Raw genomic sequence first — 27230 nt, forward strand, 5'->3', positions numbered from 1 at the left:
CCTGCCCAGGAACAGCACATCTTCATCTGTATATATTGCAGTAATCTATTGCATTGATTCAACAATCCTCTTGTTTAACGCCCAATCAAGGCTGAGCCACATGATCCAGTATACTCTTTGCTTCAATAGTGCCTCTGTGTATCCCTGTTTGACTAGGTTATCCCTCCACAGAGCATCTTCGTGAAGTATATTCAGGTTTCACATGAATAAACAACACAAGTGGGTGACAGGGCTTACATAGCCCCCTGCTGCAAATACATACTGCCTCGGGGGTTGACAGAACTAGTCTCCTAATCTAGGATTTACTCTTCTGCCCTGTCAGGGACTCTTGATCCAGGGATAGGAAAGGAAAAAATCTCGTATGCGGTTTAGGTTTTAAATCCCTCAGTCTGAGAGCACGATGCATCTGTGCACTGCAAATATATCTGACAGCCATTGGACCCAGTGGAGGATCAGCTTCAAGAAGCCTTACCACTGATCCCCTGCTTTTCTTCCTTCACTCTCTGCTCCTACTCTAACTCCTGGTATATGTAATTTCCCACAACAGCCAGCTTGGCAGGGAACAACCTATACAGCCATCACAAGACACTAGCCAGGTAATGCCAGCACCCAACAGGGGAAACATAGCACAGTTATGATGAGAGGCCAGATTAAAATGAAATGGGGAACTGCGGTGCATGCTATACAAGGGTCACATGGCTTTAATAACTGACTCAATCCAGAATCCCAACCGCAGGCAAGAGGAGACATGTCAGACCTTGGCTATGAAACACAAGAGACAAAGAAGTGGTAGCAGTTCTGGTGAGTGTGCCAAAGTAGCTGGCGAAAACGTTTACAGGAGACCCAGGTTAAGAAAAAAGAAATCTAGTCTCTGGGGTTTCTGGTTTGTTTAGCCAAAATAACACAAAGCAACAAAATCTCTGGCCATATTCCCTGCATGCAATGTAACAGTTTGTTAAGTCCAAACCAAAGAATATTAAGAGGGCTGCTATTGCCTTCAGACTTTTGCTCAACAAACCCCTCTCTGTGGGGCAGATCCTGAGCTGTTGTCAGTTGTCACAGCTCCATCGTCAGTGAGAATGTTCAAATTGCTTTAGCTTTTAGGAAAGGGTTTAATAAATACATTTGTCTCGTACTACCTGGAATTCAGATTTATGTAACATCCCGAAATGTGTCAAGATATTTGAAAGCTCAGAAATGCACAGTGCAATGCTATAATATGGCTCTTTGTTATGCTAATGATTTCTTCCCTGCCGCTCTTGCGAAAAGAGCCAGCCAGCCCATCAAATAGGAATGAAACCAGTGGGCAACCTTTTTTTTTTTTTTTTAACCTGCTGCTAAAGGTTTTCTTACCACTAAGCTTGAGGGGCAAAAACCGAGTCTTTCTTGGCACCTGTAAACAAAGCAGAGGGGACAGACAGAACAGTTTCCCATTACGCACCCACTGCCACATGGAGTGATCAGTGGGGATGAAAAATGAGGCCCGCCTTTCACCATGATGCTATAATTTACATTTTTTCTCTTCTCTTCCCCCCTCCCCAATCTCTTTATTCCCCTTGTCAGCAGCACTGAGAAGAGGCAGTGTGGCAAAACCACTTATAAAACCTCATATAATCTAGGTACTTCCGTGGCCCCCCTCTGTGTGATTCATGAAGATTTATGATTTTTTTATACTCATAATAATCTTATCCAGGAGAATTTACAGTTGAAGGATTGAGGAAGAGAGGGATTAAGTGATTTCCCCAAGGTCACACAGGGAGTCATGGCAGAGCCAGGAACTGAATGCACATCGCCTGAGTCCCAGCCCCCTAAACAATCCTTCAAGACCCCAAATATTCCACAGCAACAGAGGCCTAAATTTTGCAGCAAGGTGCCTGACTCATGTAGCACTCCAGCAGATGACTGGAAATTCTGTGGTGACTTCAATTTAACTTAAAAATGTGAGGTTTTAAATAAATTCAAAATGTCAATAAATAATCCCTAGCCCATTTCGATATTAAATTAAATTTAGTTTATACAGTTCCCACGTCTTCAGTTTTTAACAAGATTTTTGTATCGACAACACAGAACTGCATGGTAAGGGTTGACAAAGGGAAAATGTAGGTTTTGGTAGCTGTGCAGGGCCCACCTGGGTCTTTTGGCACCTTGGGAGGCTTGAAGGACAATTGGGATGATGGGGTAAACTCATCTGGGTGTCTCATTTATAATGATCAGCAGTGAAATAGTTAATGTTGACAAAAGATGGTCCTCTTTCGGTATCACACTTAAGTTATTGTCTTGAATAGGTAAGTTCAGATGACATAGTGCCATTGGTTCTGGCTGTCTGCAACCTAAAGACGACATCCCTGCATTAGTTTATGCTCAGTTAAAGTTTTTAATGTTCTCATCTTCACAACTATGGGGACTAAAGACTTATTTTTAAATCTTTGCTACTGGAGCACTGGCCTATGGCAAGGGGACGAGGGCAGGATTCTATGGCAAATCCCATCACTGCAGAATCACCAAATACACTATTTTGAGTTGAGCATACAAAAGGGAACAGACCTCTTTACACTAATGAATCCCCCTGTAAAACTAAGCTATTTTGCAACAGGGAGGAATGGTCCAAAAGAAGGACTATCATTTACTCAGTCTTCAGTCTTAATCCAAAATTAAAATCTATACAATTTAAGATTTCAGAAGTTATTCAAGTTAAGTTTACAGGAAAACATCATACAGTGGAGATGTTTGAAAAATGCAGATAGCTGTAGATACATGCACTGAAATCAATTTCAGAGAAGTGTGGGGCAAGCGCGTTATTGACCTTACATAACATTTACAAAGGTAACATTCCCTGTGTATATCAGCTGGCTATTCACAAAGTAAAGGACCACTAAAGTTTTAAGTCAACTGCTGATCACCTTACTCACAGAAGTGAACTTGTGGTAGCCCGATGGCTAAGAAAATGATTTGTAGGCAGTAGATCTGGTCACATGATTAAGGTGAGCAAGAATTTGCCCTAAAATAATGAAGGCTAAAAGAATGACTGATGATGGCAAAGAGTCTCATAAAGATGTTAGGGGTATACCTCAATGAGTGAATAGATCACAGCACAGATAGCCATCAATACCTACATATATACAGACAGGATTTTGAGGTTGAAAAATAAACCAGGTGATTTTGAAAAGAATCTGGTAACTTTTCTGAATTTCACAGCAAAAGAACACCAATAAATACAAAAACTGAGCTGAGACCTGCAGGAATCTGTCTCAGAAAGCAACGAAGGTGGCATTGGTCTATGGGCAGTGTCTTTTTTTTAATTTGTACCATATGTCTGGTTAAGAGGAGGGGACAAAAATTATAACAAATGGGCCATCCTGTCAGCTGGTATGACTAGTATAGTTTTATCAAAGTCTATGGAGCTACATGGATTCACAGCTGAGGATTCAGCCCAATACATTAATTTATCTGATAGTAATGAATGTCCTGGTCAAGCCTATGTGATTGGCTTGTTGCTTGGAAAATGGCAGTGCCTTTAACTGCTTTAAGAGGCATATAGGGCACATGAAGCAGTTAAAAGAACAGGAGGACTTGTGGCACCTTAGAGACTAACCAATTTATTTGAACATAAGCTTTCGTGAGCTACAGCTCACTTCTACAGCTAGTGCACTTCTACTACAGCTGTAGCTCACGAAAGCTTATGCTGAAATAAATTGGTTAGTCTCTAAGGTGCCACAAGTCCTCCTTTTCTCTTTGCAAATACAGACTAACACGGCGGCTACTCCAAAATATGAAGCAGTTAGTATCACAGGGTTTACTACTTACTGCTATGGCTTATGGCTTATCTGGAGATTAGTTCTCAACTGGTCTGATGTCCCCTCCTTTGGTTGTTCACCCTGCGGTGTCTCTTGCTCTCTGGATTCAAGTTACTCCCTCTTCACAACTCAGCCCAGGTCACTATCGTACTCCCCTGCTGGGGTTATGAAGGCACACCAGCCAAATGATCTATCTGCAAGCTGCGGCGCTCTTCCCAGCCACTTCCCAGATTGTACCACTTTCCCAGTAACCAGGAGAGTAATCCAGGCCCATCTACTCTGGGTTCTAACCTACAGACACTATGTCCAGCAATCAGGGTCTACTCAAGCTCTGACCCCGTAATGATTTCCCTAAACTCTTTCCTACCTCTCCACGTACCCTCTCTTACCACCAACTTCCTCTCTTTATAAGCCTGGCCCAACTCCTCCCACAGCTGGGCTTCATCAGCCATTAGGCCTTATCAGTCCTTGGCTCCCCTCCAGGTGCAGCATGTTGGCTAATTGGCCTATTTTATCTATTCAGGGTTTGTATAGGATGGACACCCCATCACAGATGGTCATTACCTTGTATTCCTCAAGGAAAATGCTGTGCTCAGAGAAAGAATGAAATGAACAGACCTCAAAGGGTTGGTTTGTCTTGTTTCTACATGCTTGGTACATCTGAAAAGATGTTCTCTGTTGCAAACTGGACAATGATGTGGTGCTGTCAGACAGGAGTAACTAGCAGGAGAGATAAGGTGGGTGCAGTAATATCTTTTATTGAACCAACTTCTGTTGGTGAGAGAGAAAAGCTTTAGCTTCAGGTCAAGATATTACCTCACCCACCTTGTCTAATATCCTTAGCCCAACACAGCTACAACGACACTGCATACAGCAGAAGAGATGTCATTTTCCAAGTAAAACAGCATTTCTCATTGATTTTTCCTAGTACCCTAAGCTGAGCTCTTACGCCTTTTCACTGAGTACATTGCCCTGTTCATTATGGATCTTGAATACAAGAGCTTTTGTACCAATTTATACAAACAAGCTTGCAAACATGGCTAATGGGCCCAGCTGAATTTGGTGGGAGAACTTTGCTTAGTTGCTGAGACTTATGAGAATAAAGTCTCCACCATCTTTCTGGAGACATTTGCAAAACTGGAGCATTAAAACACCTTCAGCCTCCAGGCTGCATCTGCAGTATCATAAATTACCTACAGCATTCCATGGCATAAAAGCTTGAGAAAGCAACAAAAAGCTGCACAGTCCTGACTGCAGCAGTGTCTGCATAATCACTCAGCTGAGTTCACATGTCTGATCGGAGACATTCCATACCTTACCACAGGCTTCTCTGATATAGAAAGCCACAGACCCTCTGTGGTGAATTCAGCCTGGCCCCACAGCTACAGCAGCTTTGTTTTACCCACTCTGTGGAGAGCCAAAAGGGGTGGGGTTTTCATTCCAACCCCCTAATGAGTCCCTCCACACCCAAAAGTGATCTTTGCTCAGTTCACCAGGGCTAAAACACTGCCTTACATGGCCTTTGAAACATATCTCACATTTTAAAAATTAATCTGTGCTGGATTAACTGATGCAGAAGCTCTGGGCACAATGCCGGAATGATGTTTACATTAGAGAAAATGGACCTCACAGAGATAGTTTGCAAATATCACAAGGCAAACTTGTGTAAACTCCCATAGTTTAGTCATCTTTTTCCATCTGTCATAGAATTTAAAAGTGATATTCAAAAACACAGGAAATTACTGTATATTCTAAGTGCTCTTGATTGGACTCATTGGCTGTTGTGAAAGATTCACATCTTTATAACCTCCCACATGATTCTTTGCAAGTACTTCTTTAATTGTGTTCTTCTAGCAGACATACTGTCTATACTGCTAGGAAATTTATTACTACTGTTTCACACCACTGTGAAATAACTTTATTACTAACTGAGTATACTGGATTTTGTCTTCATAAAATAAGGATTGCTCCACTTCTTATGAATTGCATGGAAATGGGTGGACAATACAAGAGAACAAATACATTTGAGATCTTTAGCATAACTGTGGTATTCATTTAATAAAAAACATCTGAGATTTCATAGCAGTTTAACTGTCCATTGAAATGAATCATTCATTTTGATAACATTTACCCAAGTTTCTATATCTGGACATTGGTCTAAGTAACGTAAACCTGTGTCAGACTGGAGGGATGTATTAGCTGACCTATGCTGTCCCTTCCAGCCCTATATTTCTATGATTGTAAACTAAAAATTGCTTTTAGTTACACCACTGGATTTCCTCTTTATTTCAGGAAGCCAGTGAGATTGCATAGGTGTAACTGAGTGCAGAATTTAGCCTGGTTTCTCCACTTAAAATATTGGGCTAGATTTACCAATACTAGTCTCTGCCTTTAGGTCATTCTGGTAACATAAATTAGCCGTAAACCCAGTTTAGCCAGATAGTTAAACCAGCTTTACAACTGGTTTGTATTGCCAGATTGGCACAAAGCAACCAGAATGTCTGGGTGAATCTATCATATCGGTTTAATTCTCCTTTTAAACACTCTCGTCTTCCTGTATCTTTGAACTTGTTCATTGTCTCTGCTGTGCAGAACTGGATCTTCCAATAAGTATGGCAGCTAATAGCACCGCACTGACTAAAAGTTCAAGAGTTTGAATCAAAGGGAAATTTGGTAAGATGGAAAATATGGTAAAAGAGGAAAAGAAAGAAGAATGACCATGGGGTGATGAAACATAAGAACATAAGAGTGGCCATTCTGAGTCAGACCAATAGTCCATCTAGTCCAGTATCCTGTCTTCCACCAGTGGCTGTTTCAAAGAGAATGAACAGAACAGAGCAATTATCGAGTGATCCATCCCTTGTCATCCAGTCCCAGCTTCTTGCAGTCAGATGTTTAGGGCCACACGGGGCATGGGGTTGTGTTCCTGACCATCTTGGCTAATAGCCATCCACAGACCTATCCTCCATGAACTTTCTAACTCTTTTTTGAACCCTGTTATACTTTTAGCCTTCATGACATTTCCTGGCAACGAGGTCCACAGGTTGCCTGTGAGTTGTGTAAAGAAGTACTTCCTTTTGTTTGTTTTAAACTTGCTGCCTATTAATTTAATTGGGTGACCCCCTGGTTCTTGTGTTATGTGAAGGGGTAAATAACACTTCCCTCTTCACTTTTTCCGTAGATGAAAACAGCAGTTTCTCTCAATCTTTTGCTCTGGAGGGGATCATCTCTAGTGGTGAAAGCCTAGCTCAGCTTTCATGGCTCATTCAGCTTTTGCCCCCTCTGCTGAGACTGCCCTCCAGCTTACCAATTAGTGCCAGTTATGCTGGTGATTTCAGTGATATGGACACTTGTCCTCTGCCCATAATTAAATGCTCGCACTGCATGCACTTCAAACACCTAAACAACTTCCATTCTGACTATTTTTCCAAGTTATCCTCATAGAAGTTGTACAATGTAAACTCTTTAACAAATACAATAAGTATGAATGAAGCGCAATAGTGTTACTGTGTATGTTTTAGAAAAGAAGTGCAGTACTTTTTTCAGCTGAAATATACTATACCTTTCAGTGGGAAATGTATAATCTATTGGGAAGTGATCCTGGAGGTAAAACAGCACTTTTATTCTTATCAACAGTAAAATAGACATAGCAACAGAAACATCTTGTTCCGTTTCTATTTTCTGTTGTATTCTAAGACTTGAGATATAAGCATAGAATTGCCTCAATGCTTTATAATATTATATTCTATGAGTAAAGTATCTTTTGGTGCAGAAGAAAACAATTCCTCAATAGATAAGAAGTTCTGACCAGTTCTCTCAAGCAGATAGACTGGTATCAAGTTGGGGAAGATGCATTAAGCTCCACATAAAACATAAAAGAGAAGGGAATGAATATGATCTTGAAAAGAATCAATTGTTGGAAACTTGTGCTAGGAACAAAGGTGCCTTTGGTACTGAATAGTCACAGGGAAAAGACCCTGTCTCCTTAATATAACTTAAAGCACTACAAAACAAAAATGAAACTACAAAACCCACTATGAATCTCTAAGCTGAAACTCACAACAATAGCTATTATATTTTTGACAGTTTACCCAGGTTGCTTCAGATATACTTCTCTTTTTCTCTTTAACATAACAATAGTTTGTCCCTTTGAAAAACAAATAGGAATGTTTAGTACACTGTTGAGTTCTACATATTTCCTTTCAGCACTTGTTATAGTTTGTAAAGAAGGGTCAGGGGACAGACATAAAGGAACACTTAAATTCACATTGCTGTTCTCAGAGAACGGATAAAATAACACCATCTTTGTATAAATTCTGATAGGTCTTAATTTTGTCCAACATTTAGACATACCAAGGTGGTAGGTGGCTTAGAAATACATTTTATATACAGAGATAATTATAGAATTGTTTCAGATAATTCCACATTTCAACAGAGTGTAAACAAGACCCATAAATTAATGCCATGGCATTATGGCTTCATACATTGGATGCAGTTTTCTCAAATGGGCCTGACTGTGCAGAGTGCAGAATACAATGGGACTTGATGGCATTCAGCACCTCACAAGTGGTCACCACTCTGCATGACTGGGCCCTAACAGAATACTGTAGTTTGCAACGTTTGGCCCAATTCTGTCCTTAGCTCTACCCGTACAATCCCAGATGTCAGCTCCTATGCCGCAAACAAATCTTTTACATTTGTCGGCATATCTTAAAATTCTGTTCCAAAGTGTTCTAAAAATGGTCAGCTTAGACTTCTGTATTGGTCTGCATCTGTGGTAAAAGAACTGATTGTAATTTAAACCTTTTCAACAATGGAACAATTTGATTAAATGATATTTCCTTGGGGAGGGATTAGGGGACGAATCCAACAGCCATTAAAGATGTAAAATCAAAATGAATTTTGGTCATTTTAATAAATATATACCAAGGAAACCTCACTTTACTACAACAACACGTTAGCATACAAGAATCTAATATCTATGCTTAAAACATCAAATGTTTATCAAATACTGAAAAAAAGAGCAGATATTACTAGACTAACTGGGTATAATACAAGAAAATCAGCTTTTAAATAATTGGTCCTTGTGGACAAACGTTTAAATGATGATCCTACTCATACACTGTATGAATGAGATCTATATTTTATATTATTATTAATAATAAAAAAGCTTCCGTCTTGGAGAAATCAGGCTTAATCCATATTTTCTCTATTTGTTGTTCGATTCCTGTTACAGTGATAACCCTTACAAACATGGCAGTTTTGTCTTAGATCACTAAATAATGGTTATCTCAGTTTTTTTTAAAAATTCCCTAGGAATTCAATATGCTTCCTGTAGGAAATACTGCAAATATTGAGGTAACTTTATTTAACTACATATCTAAAGCAGTTGGTGAGCTTCCAAGAATGACCAGTGGAGGTATTGATGAAAGATGCCCAATTTGTAATCTTGACTATGGGGTACACATATTACCTGCCATAATGAAAAATAACGGCAGAGGAGGATTAAGAGAGACTCTTTGGAATCCATGGCCTACATTCTAAGAGGAACCCAATGCAGCAGTGAATCAGAATCTGATTCTGCACTAATAAACTCCATAGATATGTCAATGACTTAAAAGAGTGCTGGTCTGTACACTTAAAGTGAAATTTATCCCTGTGCAGAGGCCATCACAGGTCTGGGCACTCCTTAAATCCCATTTACACCCAATTTGGAACTGGGCTGCTTCCGTTCACAGAGATGAATTTCACCCTTAGTGAACAATGGACAGCATGAGCACAGCTAATTGTTCCTAAGGCAAGAACCAACGAGAAAGCGCTATTGTTTGGATTCACAATGTCCCAGTCAGGAACAGGTAGCAATAAGATGTCATCTATGGTTTGGATTTGGCTGGTATGCACAGCACATCCACAGTTGTTCAGGTGGGTGTGGAACCCAAAAATTAGATGGATCCAGGACCCAACATATTCTTAATAACCCCCTGAAAAATACAATGTGTATGTTTTTTAAAATGTGCATTTTAAAATGATGTACCTAAGTATGTCCAAATTTTTTGTCATTAATCATTGAAAGTTCAAGCCCTGTTTCTCCAAAATCATCTTTTTTAAAATTAAAACATTTATTTAAGATCAAATCATATCGCCACGTTATTGATTAACATTGTGCTTTTTGTTTTGTTTTAAATCAACAGCAAAAGTTATATAAAACCCCCACATGCTTTTGCAGTCTAAAAGAGAGAAATTATGCGAAACAGAATAAAGTATAAAGCATGCCATTGGTTCATGAACTTCATTATATGGAAGAATTAAAAAAAAAAGGATCCTCAGCAACAGACAGTTGCCATAGAAATGCTCAAGCATCTAGTGCTTGTTTACAAGACACGTCTCTCTATTGTTTCTTAAATCCCTTCCTAAGGATAGCAAATCAAAAAGCAATCGAGCATCAAAAAGGAAGAATAGCGATGGTTGAATAAGAAGTTGAACTCAGTATTTCAAAGATTACAGGTTTCTAATACTATTGATCCATCCTGTTTTTCTCTGCTTAGGTTAATAAATCCCTGCTGTAGCTCAGATTTTATACTTAATTTTCACGCTGGCAAAAATTAAGATAAAAAGTAAGGCACCAAAAAAACCTGCCCTAGATAATAACAAACCACCATAAGCCTCATTAATTATTACAGCTGAGCTGAAAATGTGCAAGTGATTGAGCTGTAGGTGGTATTTCTGCTTAAGATCCCATAAATAGGTATTTCCTTACAATGCACCCTATCTTTGTCAGTTGTACAAACCTGTTAAATACGTGAATTTAACAGTGTCAGTATGAGAGTGTAGAAACTGTTTAATCCCAGTCCATAGTATCCAGTCTTTTGTCACAACAAATATTGTGTTACAAGAAGCAGAGCACCCTTGCTGGTAATATCAATCTGTTTACCAAACATCTAACTAATTGGTAAGCATAATGGAGGTTCCTCTTAATTAATGGCAGACTCCATGTGGGAGGGCATATATAAAAGGGTATGTTTTCCCCATCTGGTTTATTGGTATTTTCAGTAACAAAAAGCTAAACGATAGTTGTAAGCAGTAATTCAACTGTGCTCTTTATGAAGTCTCCATCTTTATAACTAGCTCACTGATGCAGATCATACAGATGCTTTATGCAATCTGCTCTCCAGTCATTTAAAACTATCTGCAATGTCTGTGGCATGATTGTACCCGTTGTACAAAACTATAAAGAATCCATTCAAAATACAATTTTGATAGATAACATGCTGTGCATGCTCCAGAGTTACAGCCAAAGAGGTGGCTCATATTTTACTTCCTTTGCTGCAGCACATTTTATTACTTGGCAAAGATTCCTTTCCCCTTAAGGACTTTTTCCAAGATTCATTTATGTTGCTCTTTTTGTCATTACATCCAGTCTCAAAATAATCATAAAATTTGCCTTTACATTCAAGAGCAAGGTCGCCTTTCATAGGTTCACAGTTTAGAGTGATACCATCTTGATCAGTTTTGTTACCTCCTTTCTCATCATTTAATTTTGCCTTTTCCTGATTACCATGAGACTCGGCATTAGTAATGAATATTTCGTTAGCAAGAACCTGGTCGTCACGCCTGTAAACAGGGGTGCTGCCGATGCCATAATCCACCTGGTGGGAACAACTTGGCAAAGATATAGGGGAGGAGGAGGAAGAGGAGGAGGAGGAAGAAGAGGAAGAAGAAGTCTCCCCATTAGTATTAACAGAGAAGGGTAAATTTAAATAGTGACTGCCACATTCTTGATAAAAGCAGCAAGTATGGAACTTTTCACACTCCTCTTTTGCCATCCGAAGACGTTTTCTATAAGGACAGTCTTGAGCCATAAACCACTCTTGCGATGAGGGACCACCAAAAGAGCAAGCAGAGAAGCACCAATTGTTTTGCATGACAATTTCTCCATGGATTCTCTTCATTAAATTGTTTATGAGGACGGATCTCCGTAGGTAGACTTCGGGATCATCGATAAATTTCAGTTTTTCCAAAGACATGTAAAGAATGTGTGCCCGCTCCTCAAAAACAGAAACTGTCTGAAAACGAAAGAGAAGAGGCAAAAAAAGGGGTTAGAGTGTTTTGCTTTATGCAATAAGAAGAATATTGAGCAGCCTATTGGCAGTATGTAAATCCAGCTAACATTTTGGATAGGCCAAATTTCCTCGGGGATCTCAGCTTGGCCTCTGAATTTGTGCACCCATGCATTTAGGGACCCTATTTTTCATGGCCAGAATGTCAGATGTGCACCCATACTGGGGAGACAAATAGCTACGTGTTTGATATGTGTAGGCAAACATTATCTGCATGCACAAATCCAGGTTTGACTGACCCAACATTGAATGTGAAAAGCTGGCTCTTTAGTTGCATCCTGTGTAAACTGTAAAGCTACTGTGCAATTTCTCTGAAATGTTTTAGCTGATGTGGTTTTTTATGTGAATGGAGCAGGGAGCAGGCCCTATTCACTGTTGGGCTTCACCAAAGCCACCAGACTGAAGGGAGGCTTCCTCCTGCATGCCCTCCATACCAAAGGCCTGCTAAGGAGAGCAAGGCCAGCCAGTAACAACAGTGCAGATGGAATGAATGTCAGAACTGCCAATGAAATAGGCCTCCACAAGGAGGAGTCTCTATTAGTCAAAACGCTTTTACCACGCTATTGTGTGGAAAAATGTTGGCCGTGTGGTAAAAACAATCAAATATCACTGCAGCATCTGGAGTGCAGCTGTTGAGCTGAGTACTACACCCAACAATCCCTGGGTCTAGTGGGAACAAGGTCAGGAAACTAGAAGAGGCTGGGGAATTATGGAAAACTCTGGCCACAAGCACACAGATTTGCTCTCCCTTCTAGGCTCCTGCCAGGATTTCCTTCTCAGCATTGGCAGCATGGTCAGGTTACTACTCCCAGGAGGCCATGGGCTCTGCTCTGTGACCTCTACAATGGGAATCAAAGTGCAGAGGGGTAGTGAATGTTACTCCCAGTAGTATTAACTAATTTCCATTTTTAGCACAGAATTTAATCTGCGTAGGAGTGAAGAAACACATCACACAGGCTGCTCTAATTCCCACCATCTGCAGGGGCAGCAAGTTATATGGGCCCATGGTGCCTGGACTCCAGCAAATTCAGGGCCCAGGGGCCCAGCTCCACCAATGTTCGGGGCTGGGTCTCCTCCCAGCCCTGGCTGCCACCCCAGTGCTTCCACCGGAGTGTCCCCCGGCCCCGCCTGCCGCCCCCACGCACTTCCCCAGAGCATCCCTGCCACTGCCGGCTACAAGGGAGTGGCGCTGGGGGCAGGATGAGGCGGCTGCTACACCTGCAGAGGGAGGAGGCCCATATCATCCCTCCCACCCCTGCCCCAGCAGGCAACTCCGAGTCGACTCGGGTGGGGACTTTCCTGGCTGGACGTCCTGAGCAGCAGCCTGTGGGCGCTTGGGTGAGTGTCAGGCCAGGGAGGGCCCCGGGTCTCCCCCTCCCCCAGAGCTCACTGCAGCTGGCAGGAAGAGGGCTGGGGGAGTCCTCCTCTCTGGCCCCGCACCCCAGTCCCAGGGCAGCCTGCTTGCTACACCCCAAACTCCTCATCCCCAACCCAGCGCCATGCCCCACACCCCCTCCTATACACCAACCCTCTGTCCCAGCCCAGAGCCCGCACCCAGCACCCCAGTGTTACACTTGCTTTAACTATTCTATAGACAGAGAGAGGGCTTCAATTTCCAGGACTGTCAAAGTGGTTCCTTTTACAAGCACTAATTCAAACAGATTTTACAATAAAAGAATATATTGGGGGAAGGTTTATCTATATCTCAGCTATTAAATGTACAATGTAGCACTGCCAGAGAAATCAGCCATGATCCAGCAAGGTGCAAGGCAGGGAGCTCAGTACCTTGCAGGACTGAGCGCTTAATAAGCAGGAGCATAAACAGTTTCCCATGAATTGCTAAACACCAATGTATGTGGTCACGTGTCAAATGTAATCTATAACCCCACCCAGGCCCCTTTCGAGAAAAAAAGATGCTGTCTGGGGTTTTAATTTGTTGTTTTGAATTAGGGTTTTTATTTTATAAGTAAGATTCAATTTTGGAGTAGAATATCCTCCCCTTTCCAATAATTCTGTTCCTGTGTAGGATTTACACACCCACCAGGGTATGCTGAGCCGAGCAATCCTGGAAAAAGAGTACTGAAAAAATGGGAGAGCCTGGAGCTTACTTTTGTTAAATTTACATTATGCATTTTTGGTGTGTAAGCTCTAGAGTAACCTCTGTAAACACAGTTTAACTGTTTTATGAATAAAACATGTGAGAAAAGTAAGTTATTCGGAGTGTTTATATTTACTGTTATTATAGCTGAACAAACCCCTTTGTTTCTTAAGCTATGTGATGACAATAATAAAATACAACCAAAAAAGTGTGAACTATTTGTTTCTATGCAAACAGCTGGATTATTCTCATCATTTGGGTGGAGTATGTCAACTTCTGGAAATGAGTCAAGCAAGTGTTACTAAGTATCTGAAATGCTCAGTACAAAAAAAGTCTATTAAAAAACATACTTTATGCGTACAGCTGCTGAGTGGTGGATGAAAATCCTCTTCTTCCACATATTTCCTTTTAAAGTATGTGATCTTGGATGTTGTTATAGGATTTGAAATTCCCCTGTAATGTGATCCTGTGGGTAATAGATCAGATATGACAAATGACATGTGGTTTGCCTGAAGTTCTCCAAACAAAATACTTTTCAATTCCTTTCTCACTACAGGATAAGTCTACCACGTTTGTTTATATATATTTGTAGTGATCACAAATAAACTTTTTACCTTACTAATAAATAACTTATGTGATGCAATAGCATGGGCAATTGAAGATAGACACTATAGACACATTCTGATAGACACTATAGGACATTAGTGCATTTGGCATACTTAGACATTCTCTGTATATTTTTCTTTAATAAAACTTTCATTCTGAATTTACAAGCAGTCCAACAAGTAGTGGCATTCTCCAGTGTATCATGTTCAGATTCCATGGACCGTGATTTACAGAAGAAATTTTATTTTACAGTTCCTAAATATATTCCATACACCTGGAAAAATATTTAGTAGCTTAAAATAATTTTTCAGAAGTTGATCGTTTTGTGTAAAGTCAGAAGTGGACATGTCAAATTACAACTGACTGTAGCATAGATCAGATCAACAAAAGGTAAGAGTCTGTTTCTACCTTTCATGAGAAAAAAGGTAACATATCTTCGGACAAATACATTTTATAGCATCACTCATCATTACTCAATAATTTATTAACTGGCACCCAGAATAGTTACAATCCAAATGTTTATAATATTTTATCTTAACAAAAATCTAAATAAAGATGGCCATGCTTGGACCCCCTTCTCTTCCCCCACCCCACACCAAAATAGACACCATCTCCATAGGAAGCCCAAGCCCTGTTTTGGCCAATAGGAAATTTATTTATGACAAATGCCTTGTTATAATGACCAGTTATGTGCAGGGTTCCTTAAGATCCATAGACAAGAAATGACAACTAGCCAGAATGGCATGACTTTTATCCCTTTGGAGAGTGACTGTAGTATAATATTTCCTGGGCACCAGTCCTCCAATCTATGCATATGCTTCCACAGATGAAATTGAAATGACTGTCCGTTTAGTGTAGCCATCTATTCCCCCCCACCCAGCCATTGCTTTAGGATGAATGAAGGCTTTGCCCGATAAATTGCTGCATGTGGAAGCTGGTTCGAGTGGATCCAGTTCTCTGCCAAAAAAGCACTGGCTTCTTGAATATAGTCAATACCACACTCATGACATTCATTTTGCCCAGAGTACTTTTCCCGTCAGGGGACTGACAGCCCACCCCCACCGTTTGGCCACAGAGAGGCAGAAGGGGAGCCATACCTGCCAGAGAATGACATGGTGCCCTGTCTCCCTGCTGCTGAGGATCCGAGGGGCTAGTCTTGCTGCCACAGTGCGACCCCCACAGGGTCTGGTACTCTGCGATCTCGGCCGCTCCTCCCGAGACAATGGGCTCGCAGAATCTCTGCATGGACAGCACCAGAGTCATTGCTGAGCGCCCGAGACCTGCAAGCAGAACACAACAGCCCGGTCAGCCCGGGGCATGGGCGAGTCCCCCGGCACCGCGGAGGGGGAGCACGGCTTTCCAGGAGGGACCGTCACTGCTTCGCCATCCTCTTCTTTCCCCCCACTTCGTCCTGCCCTCCCGCCACTGCCTAGCCGCTTGCTCTCTCGCCGCGTAATAACGCAGCCCCCAAACTCTCTTGCTCGCACCAGTGTAGGCTCTATCTTGCTGCAGCGGGTACGTCTCTTTCTCCGGCTCTCTCTAGTCCATTGCTTATTGTTCTCCGACTCCCCTCCCCCCGGGCTCCGTTGATCCAGGTGCCTTTTAAAATTACATTTTTCATCCTTTAGCGGGGGAAAAAAAAACCCTCTACTAAAAAGAGGGACCAGATCACACGCATCGAGGATCCCTCCCTCCCCTCCCCGAGATCCCCCCATGCACCGATCCTTCCCTCCCACCCCCTTCCATGGAAATAAATCAAACGAGCAGATCCAAACGATGCTCACAGATTGTATGTAACAAATCAGTTCAATTCGCTTCCCATGCTCTCCTTCTCAGCAGCCCGGCCTCGGCAGCCACATCGCGCGCGGGCGCGCGTGTGTGTGTTGTGTGTGTGTGTGTGGTGTGCGTGCGTGTGTGTGTGTGTGTGGTGGGTTTGTTTTCTGCTCCCAAGCGAAAGACACAGAAGAGACTTAGGTAGTTGTTTCCACTAGCCCCGATCGGACTGAACTGGATCTGCCTCCAGTCAAAACACTGTGAGATGAAGACAGAAAATTGGCTCCCGTTTCAAGCCGTGAGTTGCAGTCCCACAGGAGCCAAGCACAACAGCAGCGAAGCAGGCAGAATATTAAGCAGGAGCGGGACACCAGGGCCAGCGCCAGGCAGCGATCTGCCTCCCAGTGCAAACGCGAAGCGAGGGAGCAAACTTCCTGAAAGGGGCAACAGCTCAGCTCACTTTCCCCAGTTCACCTACTTCTTGGCACAGGAGTACAGAACAATGCACTGAGACGCAGCCTGGCCCCTCCCCCTCCTCCTCTCTCCAAGAAACTGGAATTTAGTTTTCTCCTCCTGCGTGTCTCAGGTCGGTGCTACTGCAGGAAGACAAGGACCCAAGGGGAGGCCGGTGGGGAATGGGGAGAGGGCGGGATGTGGTCCCAGCAATTCAAAGTGCGAGCAATTAAACTCTGCCTGGCTGGAGAAAGATATCAGAAGCAGCAGAAGTGAGCGATTAAGAAAAATAAATCGTCAACATCTGTCAGATACCTTAAGAACGCATCCGGAGTGCCACTTTCTTCAGAAATGGGCGAGTGCTGGCTTGCTGGATAACACTGTGGCTCGATCCTGTAGCCCTTACTCAAGCAGCAAATGTACATTCACTTCACATTGAATAGTGGGAGTCAGGTGGGGTTTCAACTAAAGTCTCTGGGAGTTTTGGCTGAGGAAGGACTACAGAATCCAACCGTAAATGTGCAATTTCAACTTCCCGCTATGAAACCAAATTATTATGTGGCTTGGAACTCCCTCCGGCACGGGGAAACACAACATACAGAATACTTTTAGTCCGTATTCTCATTGGTAGCATATTAGTTAAGCCTTTCTTTTTTCTGGAGAAAGAAACAATGCCCCCGCGGGGAATTATGGCCCACGACCTACCAGCCTCGTCTATTATATTATAGCTGTTAGTTACTCTATCTTATGTATTTACCATAAGAGTGCCCCCACATGGCCAGAGTAAGAGTAGTTCAGTCTCACCCAGGACTGAGAACCAGCTAAAAATCAAATGTATGCTACGGAAAAAGATTATGCTGTCATTGGAAAGCACCCATGAACTGATCTACTCATTAATCTGCCCTGAGCAGTCACTCACAGTTAGACATCAGTCTCCTGATGCTGGCACCATGTCAAGACTTAGCATTTGTCCTTAGAGAAAAGAGGTTGGAAGAAACCCTCTGCTGCTTTGGAGAAGTCAGGATTTCTTTGCATTTAATAACGTCTTATAAATCAGCATCTCTCGCAGATGCCTTTTTCTGACAGATGTTTTTATTAGCATAAAATTTGGAATCAAAGTTTTCAGTCCTGCTTTTTTTTAAACAATATTTCATTTCAAAGGGGTCTTTCTGTGTTTGAGCACAAACACATAGACAGCACACATGGAAAGAAGAACGGGCTGGGATGCTTTCTGCGCAGTTCTCAGAGTAGAAACAGATTAATCTTGGAAAAATACAATTTTGCAGACTGTTTTTAAAGTAAATTAACTGTGCCTGCTATTTAGAACATATAAAATTAATAGAGGGAAGTTGGTTTAACTTTTATATACAGCTACTGTCCATGAACAAAATCTGTTCTCTGTAACATTTTATAACATAATAAAAACATAAATAATCATCCATAGCATTTAATCTGTTGATCTCAAAGTACTTTACAAAGGTAAGTGTCCCTATCCCCAATTTTGCAGCAGAGAAACTAGTTTACATGCATAGAGGTTGAAGCCCAACATTTCAAAAGGGGCCTCTAATTTGGGGTGCCCTTACTTCCCACAAGTCCACTTGTCTTAAAAGAGAGTTTCGGGTACTCAGCACCTCTGAAAATCAGGCTCCAGGGGTCTAAAGTTGGATCCCAAATCAAAGGTAATTTCTGGAAAAAAAAAAAAGTTTCTAAGCACCACTTTCTGCCATGTTTACTCAAGATAAATAACACCTGACTGCCCACATAAGGACTTCAATGTGACTGCTTGCAGGTTAGGATACTATTCATCATGATTAAGGGTGACAGGATTTAGTCCAAGTGCTTTACCAGTCGGACAGCAAATCAGTGGCACAACGAGAAATAGAACCCAGGTCCCATTGTCTCCTAGTCACATTCGCAATCCATTTACACTACATTATTGTATGCAATATCTGGATTCAATCCAATTCGCATTTATTTCATTGAGACTTTTCAGAACAACATATGAATGGTGAGCTTCCATTAACGCGACTGGATATAAAAGGATAAAATATGTATACTGAGTGCACAGTACAGTTACTGTACAAAACTGCAGCAAAAGGTTGACATTTAGGGCTGAATTCAAATATTTTTAAATCCATTTTGGAGCCTTGTGTGGGCTTCAGTGGCAGTTTTTACTGAACCCAGCCCTTCATCCGTAGGCTACCACAACTTTTCCACGTTGTCAGCCAAATGCATGCAGCAGGAGGACACCCTGAGGCACCTACAGCAGCCTGAAGGTTAAAATGCCAAACTGTTTCTGCACGCAGTTTTATACCGTAAGACTACTATACATTGCTACTCGATTCCATTTGCTAGGATTCTCACTCACTATGCCTTCAGATTCATTATGATGTTAATGAGAGAACTCTAATGATGCCATTCACTTTACAACAAGTCTGATGCAATGTCAATGAAAAGGGCTCTTTGTACAGTTCTGGAATGCCTCTAAAAACAGAAGTTACATTTAAAATGCTTGTTACAATAATGCTGCAGGGTCTCGCTCAGATTAATAAAGACAAAACGAAATAGACTTCCAGGTCTCACTATTTACCATATATTCTAGCAATCCCAAAGTACAAAGGCATGATTTAAGGACAGGAGGGCTTTCTAAACACTGTATCGCCTTGCTTTTCCTAGCTGGATTAAACAATTGTTGAGCCATGTACTTAGGAAATAAATTTGCCCAAATGTTCTGGCTGTACCTGGTTAATATTTACATCGCTGTGGCACCCAAAAGCCCTATTGTGCTGGGCACTGTCCAACCATCTGCAAACCACAGTCCCTGCCCAAGGGAGTTTACAATCTCAGAAAACAAGTGCCAGACAAAGGGTGGGGGAAGAGAAATACAGTCAAATATATGCTATGTTTATATATACATTTACAAAAACTAGAAATAGTGTAAAGGAGTCCCTCCCCTCTTCAGCCTCGCCATTATGAATTGGCTGCTTTTTTGTAGGCAGCAGAGGGGGGCATTGGGGAGAGGCTGAAGGAGGAAATGGAAGTGCCCTTACAGCTCAGGCAGGGAGGGCTTTCCATGTGTAATGGCAAGATGGGATGCTCATGTGAGAAGTTGGCACATGGGTAAAGCAATGCCGGCGTCATGGCTGGCGTGGGGGAGGGACGACACCACACGAGAGGAGTGGATCGGCAGGGGGCAGCAGAGTTGGGAAGGTCTTTGAAGGTGAAGCAAAGAAGCTTGAACTGGATGCAGGGAAAGAAGAAGGAGACAGTAGAGGGATTCCCTGTGGTCAGGGCAGTGAGCAAGGGAGATGATCCCTCAGCAGCTGTGTTTGAGCAGCTCAGACTGGAAGGATGTGGGTGTATGTCTGGACGGAAGCTACAGTAAGGAAGATGGGAGATGCTCAAGGCCTGGAGGACACAGCATGATGAGGATGGGTATTAGGAACGTCATGGCTGCAGCAGGAGCAAGATTTGTCCATAGCCTAGATGCAGCAAGAGAAAGGGAGGAGTCAAAGAAGATCCCTACGTTAAGGGTTTGGGTGACAGGGAGAATGGTTATGTTATCCCCAATGACCGAAAATGAGTCCAGCGCCCAGGGTTTGGTCATGTTAAGTTTGGTAACAGCGAGACTTCCAGGAGGAGAGAGCAGAGACACAAGTCAAGATGTGGGATTGCATTGGGTGGGGGAGGGGGACACATCAGAGTGGGAAGGAATTTCTGTCGTACCTGCTCCTTCTTTGTGATTATTAAATAATATTAATATATAGTAGCATCACAAATGTACCGTGTTTTATACATACAGATTCAGAGCTGGTCCCTACACTGGCCAGCTTTCTGTCAAACAAACAAACAAAAAGGCACAAGGCAAAGTACTTGACAACGGTTAAGGTGTGGGGATTATTAATGAAGAGGAGTAAGCAGGAGTTGACTGAAGAGGTTAGTTTGAAAGAAGAGAGAAGATGCTACACAGATCAGAAGGGAGACTGTTTCAGACAGAGGCAGCCTGATAGAAGGTATGGAACAGAGTGTGGAACAAAAAGGTAAAGGGAGAAATAAAGTGAAAGGGGGGGAAAGTGCAAGGAGGAGAAGGGGAAGAAGGAGAAAATGAAACTAGGAATGTAGATGGGAACAAAATCATTCAGGGCCTTGCAGATGTGTGATTTTCCATTCATTCATATGCATGCTGCACTGGAAATGTAGATAAAAGCTACTGGGCATACATATGCATGTGCCAACAGCAGTGACAGAGTTAAGTCAGGTCTGAAATACCTAGACTGCCAGAACAACAGATCTACACGCCAACAGGGTCAATTCATCTCTTCATCCCTCTGAGGTAGATAAACTACAGACCTGCCAAGTCTAGTGTTTTTCCCTGTCGTTTTTGGCCCTTAATTCAGGGAAACTCAAGCAATCCACTATTTTTTTCTGATGCCAGACTCCCAGCTCAGTGCGGGGGGAATTCACATGAAATCAGAGAATGATTTGTGTGTTTTAAGAAATAGCTCTGGCATGAAAATGCTTGTAAATCATCATCTGCTTCCTTGATTTCTCTCCTAATTTAGATTATCCAAATCCAGATGCTCCAGCCTCTCTCACAAAACCTAATTCTAAGAATATTTTCTCCCATCTTTTTCAATGGACGCGTGCCTCAGATTTTTCATTTAATTCCCTTCCTCCTGGAATTTTCCTATGGCAACTTCTTGGGGCTACATTTTGGGGGTTTCTTGGGGCTATTGAGTTGTTCCCTGAGTTTAGACAGCAAACGGTTCCATAGGAGAAAAAATGCACTTTCTGGATTTTTGATTTTTCAGTGTATGACCTTAAGATCTTATTACCACTTATTTTCAGAAGCCAGAACACAACTGTTTTAAATATTTTGACTTCCTGCATTTCCCTTTGATATTTTGGGATTAATTAAGTAGTATTAACAGATACTCCTCCCCATCTGTTTTCTTACTACTTGTCACCATTAAAGAGAAGAAGAATCGCAAGGACAGCTTTTTAAATTATTTAATTATTGGGATTTAAATAGAGTATATTGCACCTCTCAGGTGCTCCCTCCAATTGTGTGTAAATATCTTGCCACTGGGGTTCATTACAGCTAAACTTTAAAATGGGAAGGCATCTGTTTATGATGGTCTGTACCTGGATTTATGTAAATATATGACAATGTATGCAAATTTGTGATTTTTTTTTGTCAGAGGATTTTTCTTCACACAGCGCCCAGTCAACCCGTGGAACTCCTTGCCAGAGGATGTTGCGAAGGCCAAGACCATAACAGCGTTCAAAAAAGAACTAGATAAATTCATGGAGGATAGGTCCCTCAATGGCTATTAGGCAGAATGGGCAGGAATGGTGTCCCTAGCCTCTGTTTGCCAGAAGCTGGGAATGACAGACAAGGGATGGATCACTTGATGATTACCTGTTCTGTTCATTCCCTGTGGGGCACCTGGCACTGGCCACTGTCAGAAGACAGAATACTGGACTAGATGGACCTTTGGTCTGACCCAGTAGGGCCATTCTTATGGTCTTATGATTTTAGCAGGTGTGAAACCAGATTCCATGAAGTCTATTATATACTTTTTTCCCAGATGAGCCCTTAAAAACCAGGGTCCTGCCTGTTCTATGGGAACAGTAAGATTCCATGGTACTTTGTTAAAAATAAGAATAGATGTTTCTTCCAGTGTTCTCAGCCAAAATGTCCACTGTCCTCTGCCATATGCCTCTCCACCACCCCACTGGTGGCTGCGTGATTCTTCCAGGTCTATAGAACCCCTGCCTGCCTCCACTGAAGTCCAGGGAAGTTTAGTTTGCAAAACACTTTGGGATCCTGGGTGATGAAAGACGCTCCCGTTACTGGAAACTATAATAAATGTTATTTTAACATAAGGTGTGTTTTTTTTGTAATTAGTATTTCTAATTAGTTATCCTTTGTAAAGTCTGTTGTAGCTGGAAAAGTGCTAGACATTAATTATTATTATTATTATTACTGAAGTAACAGAAAGAAAAGGGGTCAAGCAAGTCTGGCTGGGTTGACAAAGCGAAGCAGTTTAATATCACAGAATTCCAAAATCACAATGCCGTTCTCTTTATTTCTTTAAAGATGCACCAATTAAAATTGCTTTCCCAGTTCGCTTTTCACTCCAGTGCAGCGGTACACGAATGTCGCTGGCACCATAAATTAGATGTTTTATGGAATTAATTATATTGCCTTCTTCGCTTTTGTCCGCTGAAGAAAGTAAACAAAAACAAAAAAAGTGTTTTGGAACAAAGAGCAAGTTGTCTGCCACTGTACTGTGTGCTACTTTCCATGAAGAATAAGAGCTATTATTATTCTTTTACAAGTTTCCTTCTAAGGGAAATAAACACCAAAGGTAGGATTCCAAGGAAATGACTCACAAATATTGGCAACAGGCTTCGAAAATTGGATCCAGTCTTCGCAAAAGAATACTAACCCTTCTTATTTCAAAATAAACGTTTCAAATAGGAGATGAACATCAGCTGTGTGTGTGTAAGGAAATGGAGACAGGAACAGAACCCATTTTTCATGTCTCCCCCGCCTCCCCCTGGGGCATGGCTTCTGATGCCATTTTTAGCTGAAAGCTGGAAATTTTTAATGATTGACTGAGTCATCCTCGGCGGGGGGGGGGGGGGGGGGGAATGAGACTGAAGCTCACCTTCTTGCAACGTGTCATATATGAACACCTCCGACAAGTATTGCGGGATGGAGAGAGGGGTGCACAGTGGAATCGCTCTAAGTAGCATCCATCCAGCACTCAATACCTACCTCCGCGTGCGGTGAGTCAAGGGGAGAGCCTGGAGTCTCCGATTTGCCTTTCCTGCCTGCTTTTAAGTCGGAGCCTTAATACTCCTGTTCCATATTTTTGCTCTTTGTGTGAAATTCCCCGGGCAGTGTCTGAAGGGTGACAGGCTGGACCAATGGCTGGTGTAACTGCACAGCTGTATTTTAGAGCCTCAGAAGCGCTCTTCCCCCGAGATCTAGGTGCCTGTGTCCCCCCCTTCCCCCTCCCCGCAAGCCGCCGAGGGGCTGGGCTGTGATCAGAGAGTGGCCCGAGCTCTGCAGGGCTCCGTGGAGTCTCCCCTGCACGCGGCGCTCGCTCAGAGCCTGGTTCTGCTGAAATGCAACGACCTGCCGGGGCTGCACGATGAGGAGCTGGCAGGTCCCGCCCAGGTGGATGCCGAGCGCCCTTTGGCCCCCCCCCCAAGACAAAGCGAGCCGCGGGAGGGAGGCAGAGGATGCCCCCAGCTCGGCGGGGCGCTGGGAGGGAGCCAGGCTCGCGCGCCTTTCCCCTCCCCCGGCTGCCCCTTGCAGCCGGTCTGCGGCCGGCGCGCCCGCCCCCGGGAGCTCGCCAGGCGCCGCGCGCCGTCCCCGCGCCCTGCTTACCCGCGCGGCCCGCCGGGCAGAGGCGGCGGCGGCGGCTCCCTCCCGCAGGATCCCGACGGCCGCGAGGCGGGCCCCTGAGTGCCCTCCGCTGCGTGCGCCGCCCCCCGCCTCCCCGCCCGCGGCCGGCGGCTGCAGCTCGGCGCTGCCCGGGGGCCCCCAGGGCGGCAGCGGGGCCGTGACACGCAGGGCAGGGAGCCGGGCGAGGGCAAGGGGCTCGCAGCCTCCCCCCCGCCCAGCAGGGGGCGCCCGCAGCCTCGCCCCTTGCCGGAGTGCGGCCCGCCCGCCTCCCTGCCCCGCGCGCGGGCTTCGCGGGCAGCCTGGCCCCCGGGCGCGAGGGTGGAGAGAGAGACTTGGGGTCTCGCCCCTGCGGCTCCCTCCCCGCCCCGCCCCGCGCGCTTGGCAGGTGCCGTTCAGCGCTAGACTGCTTGGGGCAGGGAGTGTCCGTGTTCGTACAGCGGAGCGGCAAATAATGGTGAGTCAAGCTGGAAATCTTGGTGTTGCTGGAAGTTAAATTGCAACTGGGGGGGACGGGCCCCAAGGGGAGGGGGAATCCAACCAAAGCTTCCTAAAGACACAACTTGGCCCCTTTCAAAAACCATTTCATGAGGAGACAAGGTGCAGGGTGGCAAGACTTTGCAAGTAAAACAATGATTTAGCCTTAGTTTTTAAATAAATAATCCATGCACACTACCCTCAGCTTAATCTATAGCAGGGAGGTAATTCCCACTGGGTTAGGTACATTGCTACATATTCCTTTTGACTTCAAGAGCTCACAGACAGAGATCTCGCTACCAAAGCATGGGTTACAGCACACAAATAAGTGGCTATAGTATTTCTTCATGAATATTATTTATTATTTGTATTTCTGTAGCACCTAGGAGCCTAAGTCATGGGCCAGGATACCACTGTGTTAGGTGAATGTACAAGCAGAGAACAAAAAGATGGACACTGTTACTGGTACTGTTGCTTACTACTTTTGTAAGTAGTACATCTATAAATCTCAAAGTGATTTTCAAAAGAGGGTAAGTACCATTCTCTTACTTTCATAGAATGAGGGAAATTAAGAGTAGTGAGTTTTTAAGGGCCTGTTTTTTTTACCCATTAAAGTCACTGATAAAATGCCTACCCACTGAGTTCAGCTTTGCAGAGTCAGTCACCAAGTGACTTAACCAAGATCACAAAGTTACTACAGGTTTCAGAGTAACAGCCATGTTAGTCTGTATTCGCAAAAAGAAAAGGAGTACTTGTGGCACCTTAGAGACTAACCAATTTATTTGAGCATAAGCTTTCGTGAGCTACAGCTCACTTCATCGGATGCATACTGTGGAAACTGCAGAAGACATTATATACACAGAGACCATGAAACAAATGGTCTCTGTGTATATAATGTCTTCTGCAGTTTCCACAGTATGCATCCGATGAAGTGAGCAGTTTCCACAGTATGCATCCGATGAAAGTGAGCTGTAGCTCACGAAAGCTTATGCTCAAATAAATTGGTTAGTCTCTAAGGTGCCACAAGTACTCCTTTTCTTTTAAAGTTACTACAGTTTCAGATGTGTAAAAGGCAACACTTCTCTAAAGCACCAAGACTCATTTTTCTTCTTAACCAGGTACCCCAGGAATCAGGAATACAGATCTTGAAAAAGTCAGACTGAGCAAAATCAAGGTAGAATTTCTAAAATTGTCTGATTTGCATACTTATTTCTCAGATGTTTAAAATATAGTATCATAAATAAGTTTTCTACACCACTTGTAATACACACATTCTAAAATGTTGGTGCACTCTCATGTTGGTAAGTGGTTTTATTTTTTCTTAATGCAAATACAGTTAATTAGATAAAAGTAACAAAATTTGATAAGTTAAAATAATTTGTTTTGTATCATAGAATCATAGGGCTGGAAGGAATCTCAAGAAGTCATGAAGTCCAGCCCCCTGGACTGAAGCAGGAAAGTAAATCTAGACTATCTTCGACAGGTGTTTGTCCAGCCTGTTCTTAAAAACTTCTAGTGATAAGGATTCCACAACCTCCCTTGGAAGCCTATTCCCAAGCATAACTAGTTTGAAAGTTTTTCCTAATATCTGACCTAAATTTCCCTGCATATTAAGATCATTTCTTCTCCTACCCTCAGTGGCCACAGAGAACAATTGATCACAATCCTCTTTATAACTGCCCTTAACATATTTGATAGCTGTTAAACCCCTCCTCAATTTGCTTTTCTGAAGACTAAACATGCTCAGATTTGTTAACCTTGCCTCATAGATCAGGTTGTCTAAACTTTTATCTATTTTTTTTTTTTTGCTGTCCTCTAGACTATCTCTGATTTGTTCACATCTTTCCTAAAGTGTGTGGCCAGAATTGGACACAGTAACCCAGTTGAGACCTCTCCAGTGCCGAGTAGAGTAGGACAGTTGTCTCCCATGTCTTATAAATGACACTCCTGTTAATATACCCCTCAGTGATATTAGCCTTTTTCTCATCTGCATCACACTGTTAACTCATATTCAATTTGTGATCCACTGTAACCCCCAGATCCTTTTCTGAAGTACTGCCACTTAGCCAGTTATTCCCCATTTTATAGCTGTGCATTTGATGTACTTGTAAGTGACGTGCTTCTCACTTTATTGAATTTCATCTTCATGGGCAGCTGGTGACCCGGCTGCCCAGGGAAGCTAACCCCTTCCCTTGTGCCCGAGGCCCCGGCCCTCCCCATCTGCCCCCCCCCCCCCCGTAGGAGCCCAAAGCATCCCCATCGCAGCCCCCCCCCCGGGGACAGCCACACAGGCCGCTGCTGGAGCAGCTTTGCAGCCAGCTGCTCGGGCGGCCCTGCAGCCAGCCGCACCCATCAGCTTGGTGACACCTGGCCAGGGCATCAACTTGCCCTTTGTCTTTGGGAAACAGGTTTACCCACTCTCGAGGATTGTCTGGTACACATACTTCAGTCATGATTTCAGCTTATGTTTATAACTTTACAGATAATGTTGC

General features: G+C 43.2%; 1 protein-coding gene across 3 annotated transcripts; it reads right to left on the minus strand.

Annotated features, from left to right (window-relative positions):
• Positions 1–8690: 8690 nt before the first annotated feature.
• Positions 8691–24336, minus strand: SERTAD4 (SERTA domain containing 4). 3 transcript variants are annotated; one of them, XM_048843080.2, is made up of 4 exons: positions 24247–24336; positions 15713–15895; positions 14360–14475; positions 8691–11857 (listed from the first exon to the last, which is right to left on the minus strand). In XM_048843080.2, exons 2-4 carry the CDS (start codon positions 15876–15878, stop codon positions 11099–11101), a joined length of 1041 nt encoding a protein of 346 aa, XP_048699037.1. In that variant the 5' UTR covers positions 15879–15895; positions 24247–24336; the 3' UTR covers positions 8691–11098. The 3 variants fall into 3 exon arrangements, with proteins under 3 accessions (XP_048699037.1, XP_048699033.1, XP_048699036.1); XM_048843076.2 differs by lacking the exon at positions 24247–24336 and adding an exon at positions 16400–16921; XM_048843079.2 differs by lacking the exon at positions 24247–24336 and adding an exon at positions 16103–16251.
• Between the last annotated feature and the right edge of the window lie 2894 nt (positions 24337–27230).

The sequence above is a fragment of the Caretta caretta genome, chromosome 3, assembly GCF_965140235.1.
Source record: "Caretta caretta isolate rCarCar2 chromosome 3, rCarCar1.hap1, whole genome shotgun sequence".
In the NCBI taxonomy this organism is placed as follows: domain Eukaryota; kingdom Metazoa; phylum Chordata; order Testudines; family Cheloniidae; genus Caretta; species Caretta caretta.

Coding starts and splice junctions, on each gene's coding strand:
- SERTAD4 (XM_048843080.2), bottom strand. CDS start 15,878: ATGACTCTGGTGCTGTCCATGCAGAGATTCTGCGAGCCCATTGTCTCG. Junction 14,476..15,712: donor ACCATGTCATTCTCTGGCAG/GTATGGCTCCCC, acceptor TATTACCCACAG/GATCACATTACAGGGGAATT. Junction 11,858..14,359: donor TCAGCAGCTGTACGCATAAA/GTATGTTTTTTA, acceptor TTTCGTTTTCAG/ACAGTTTCTGTTTTTGAGGA.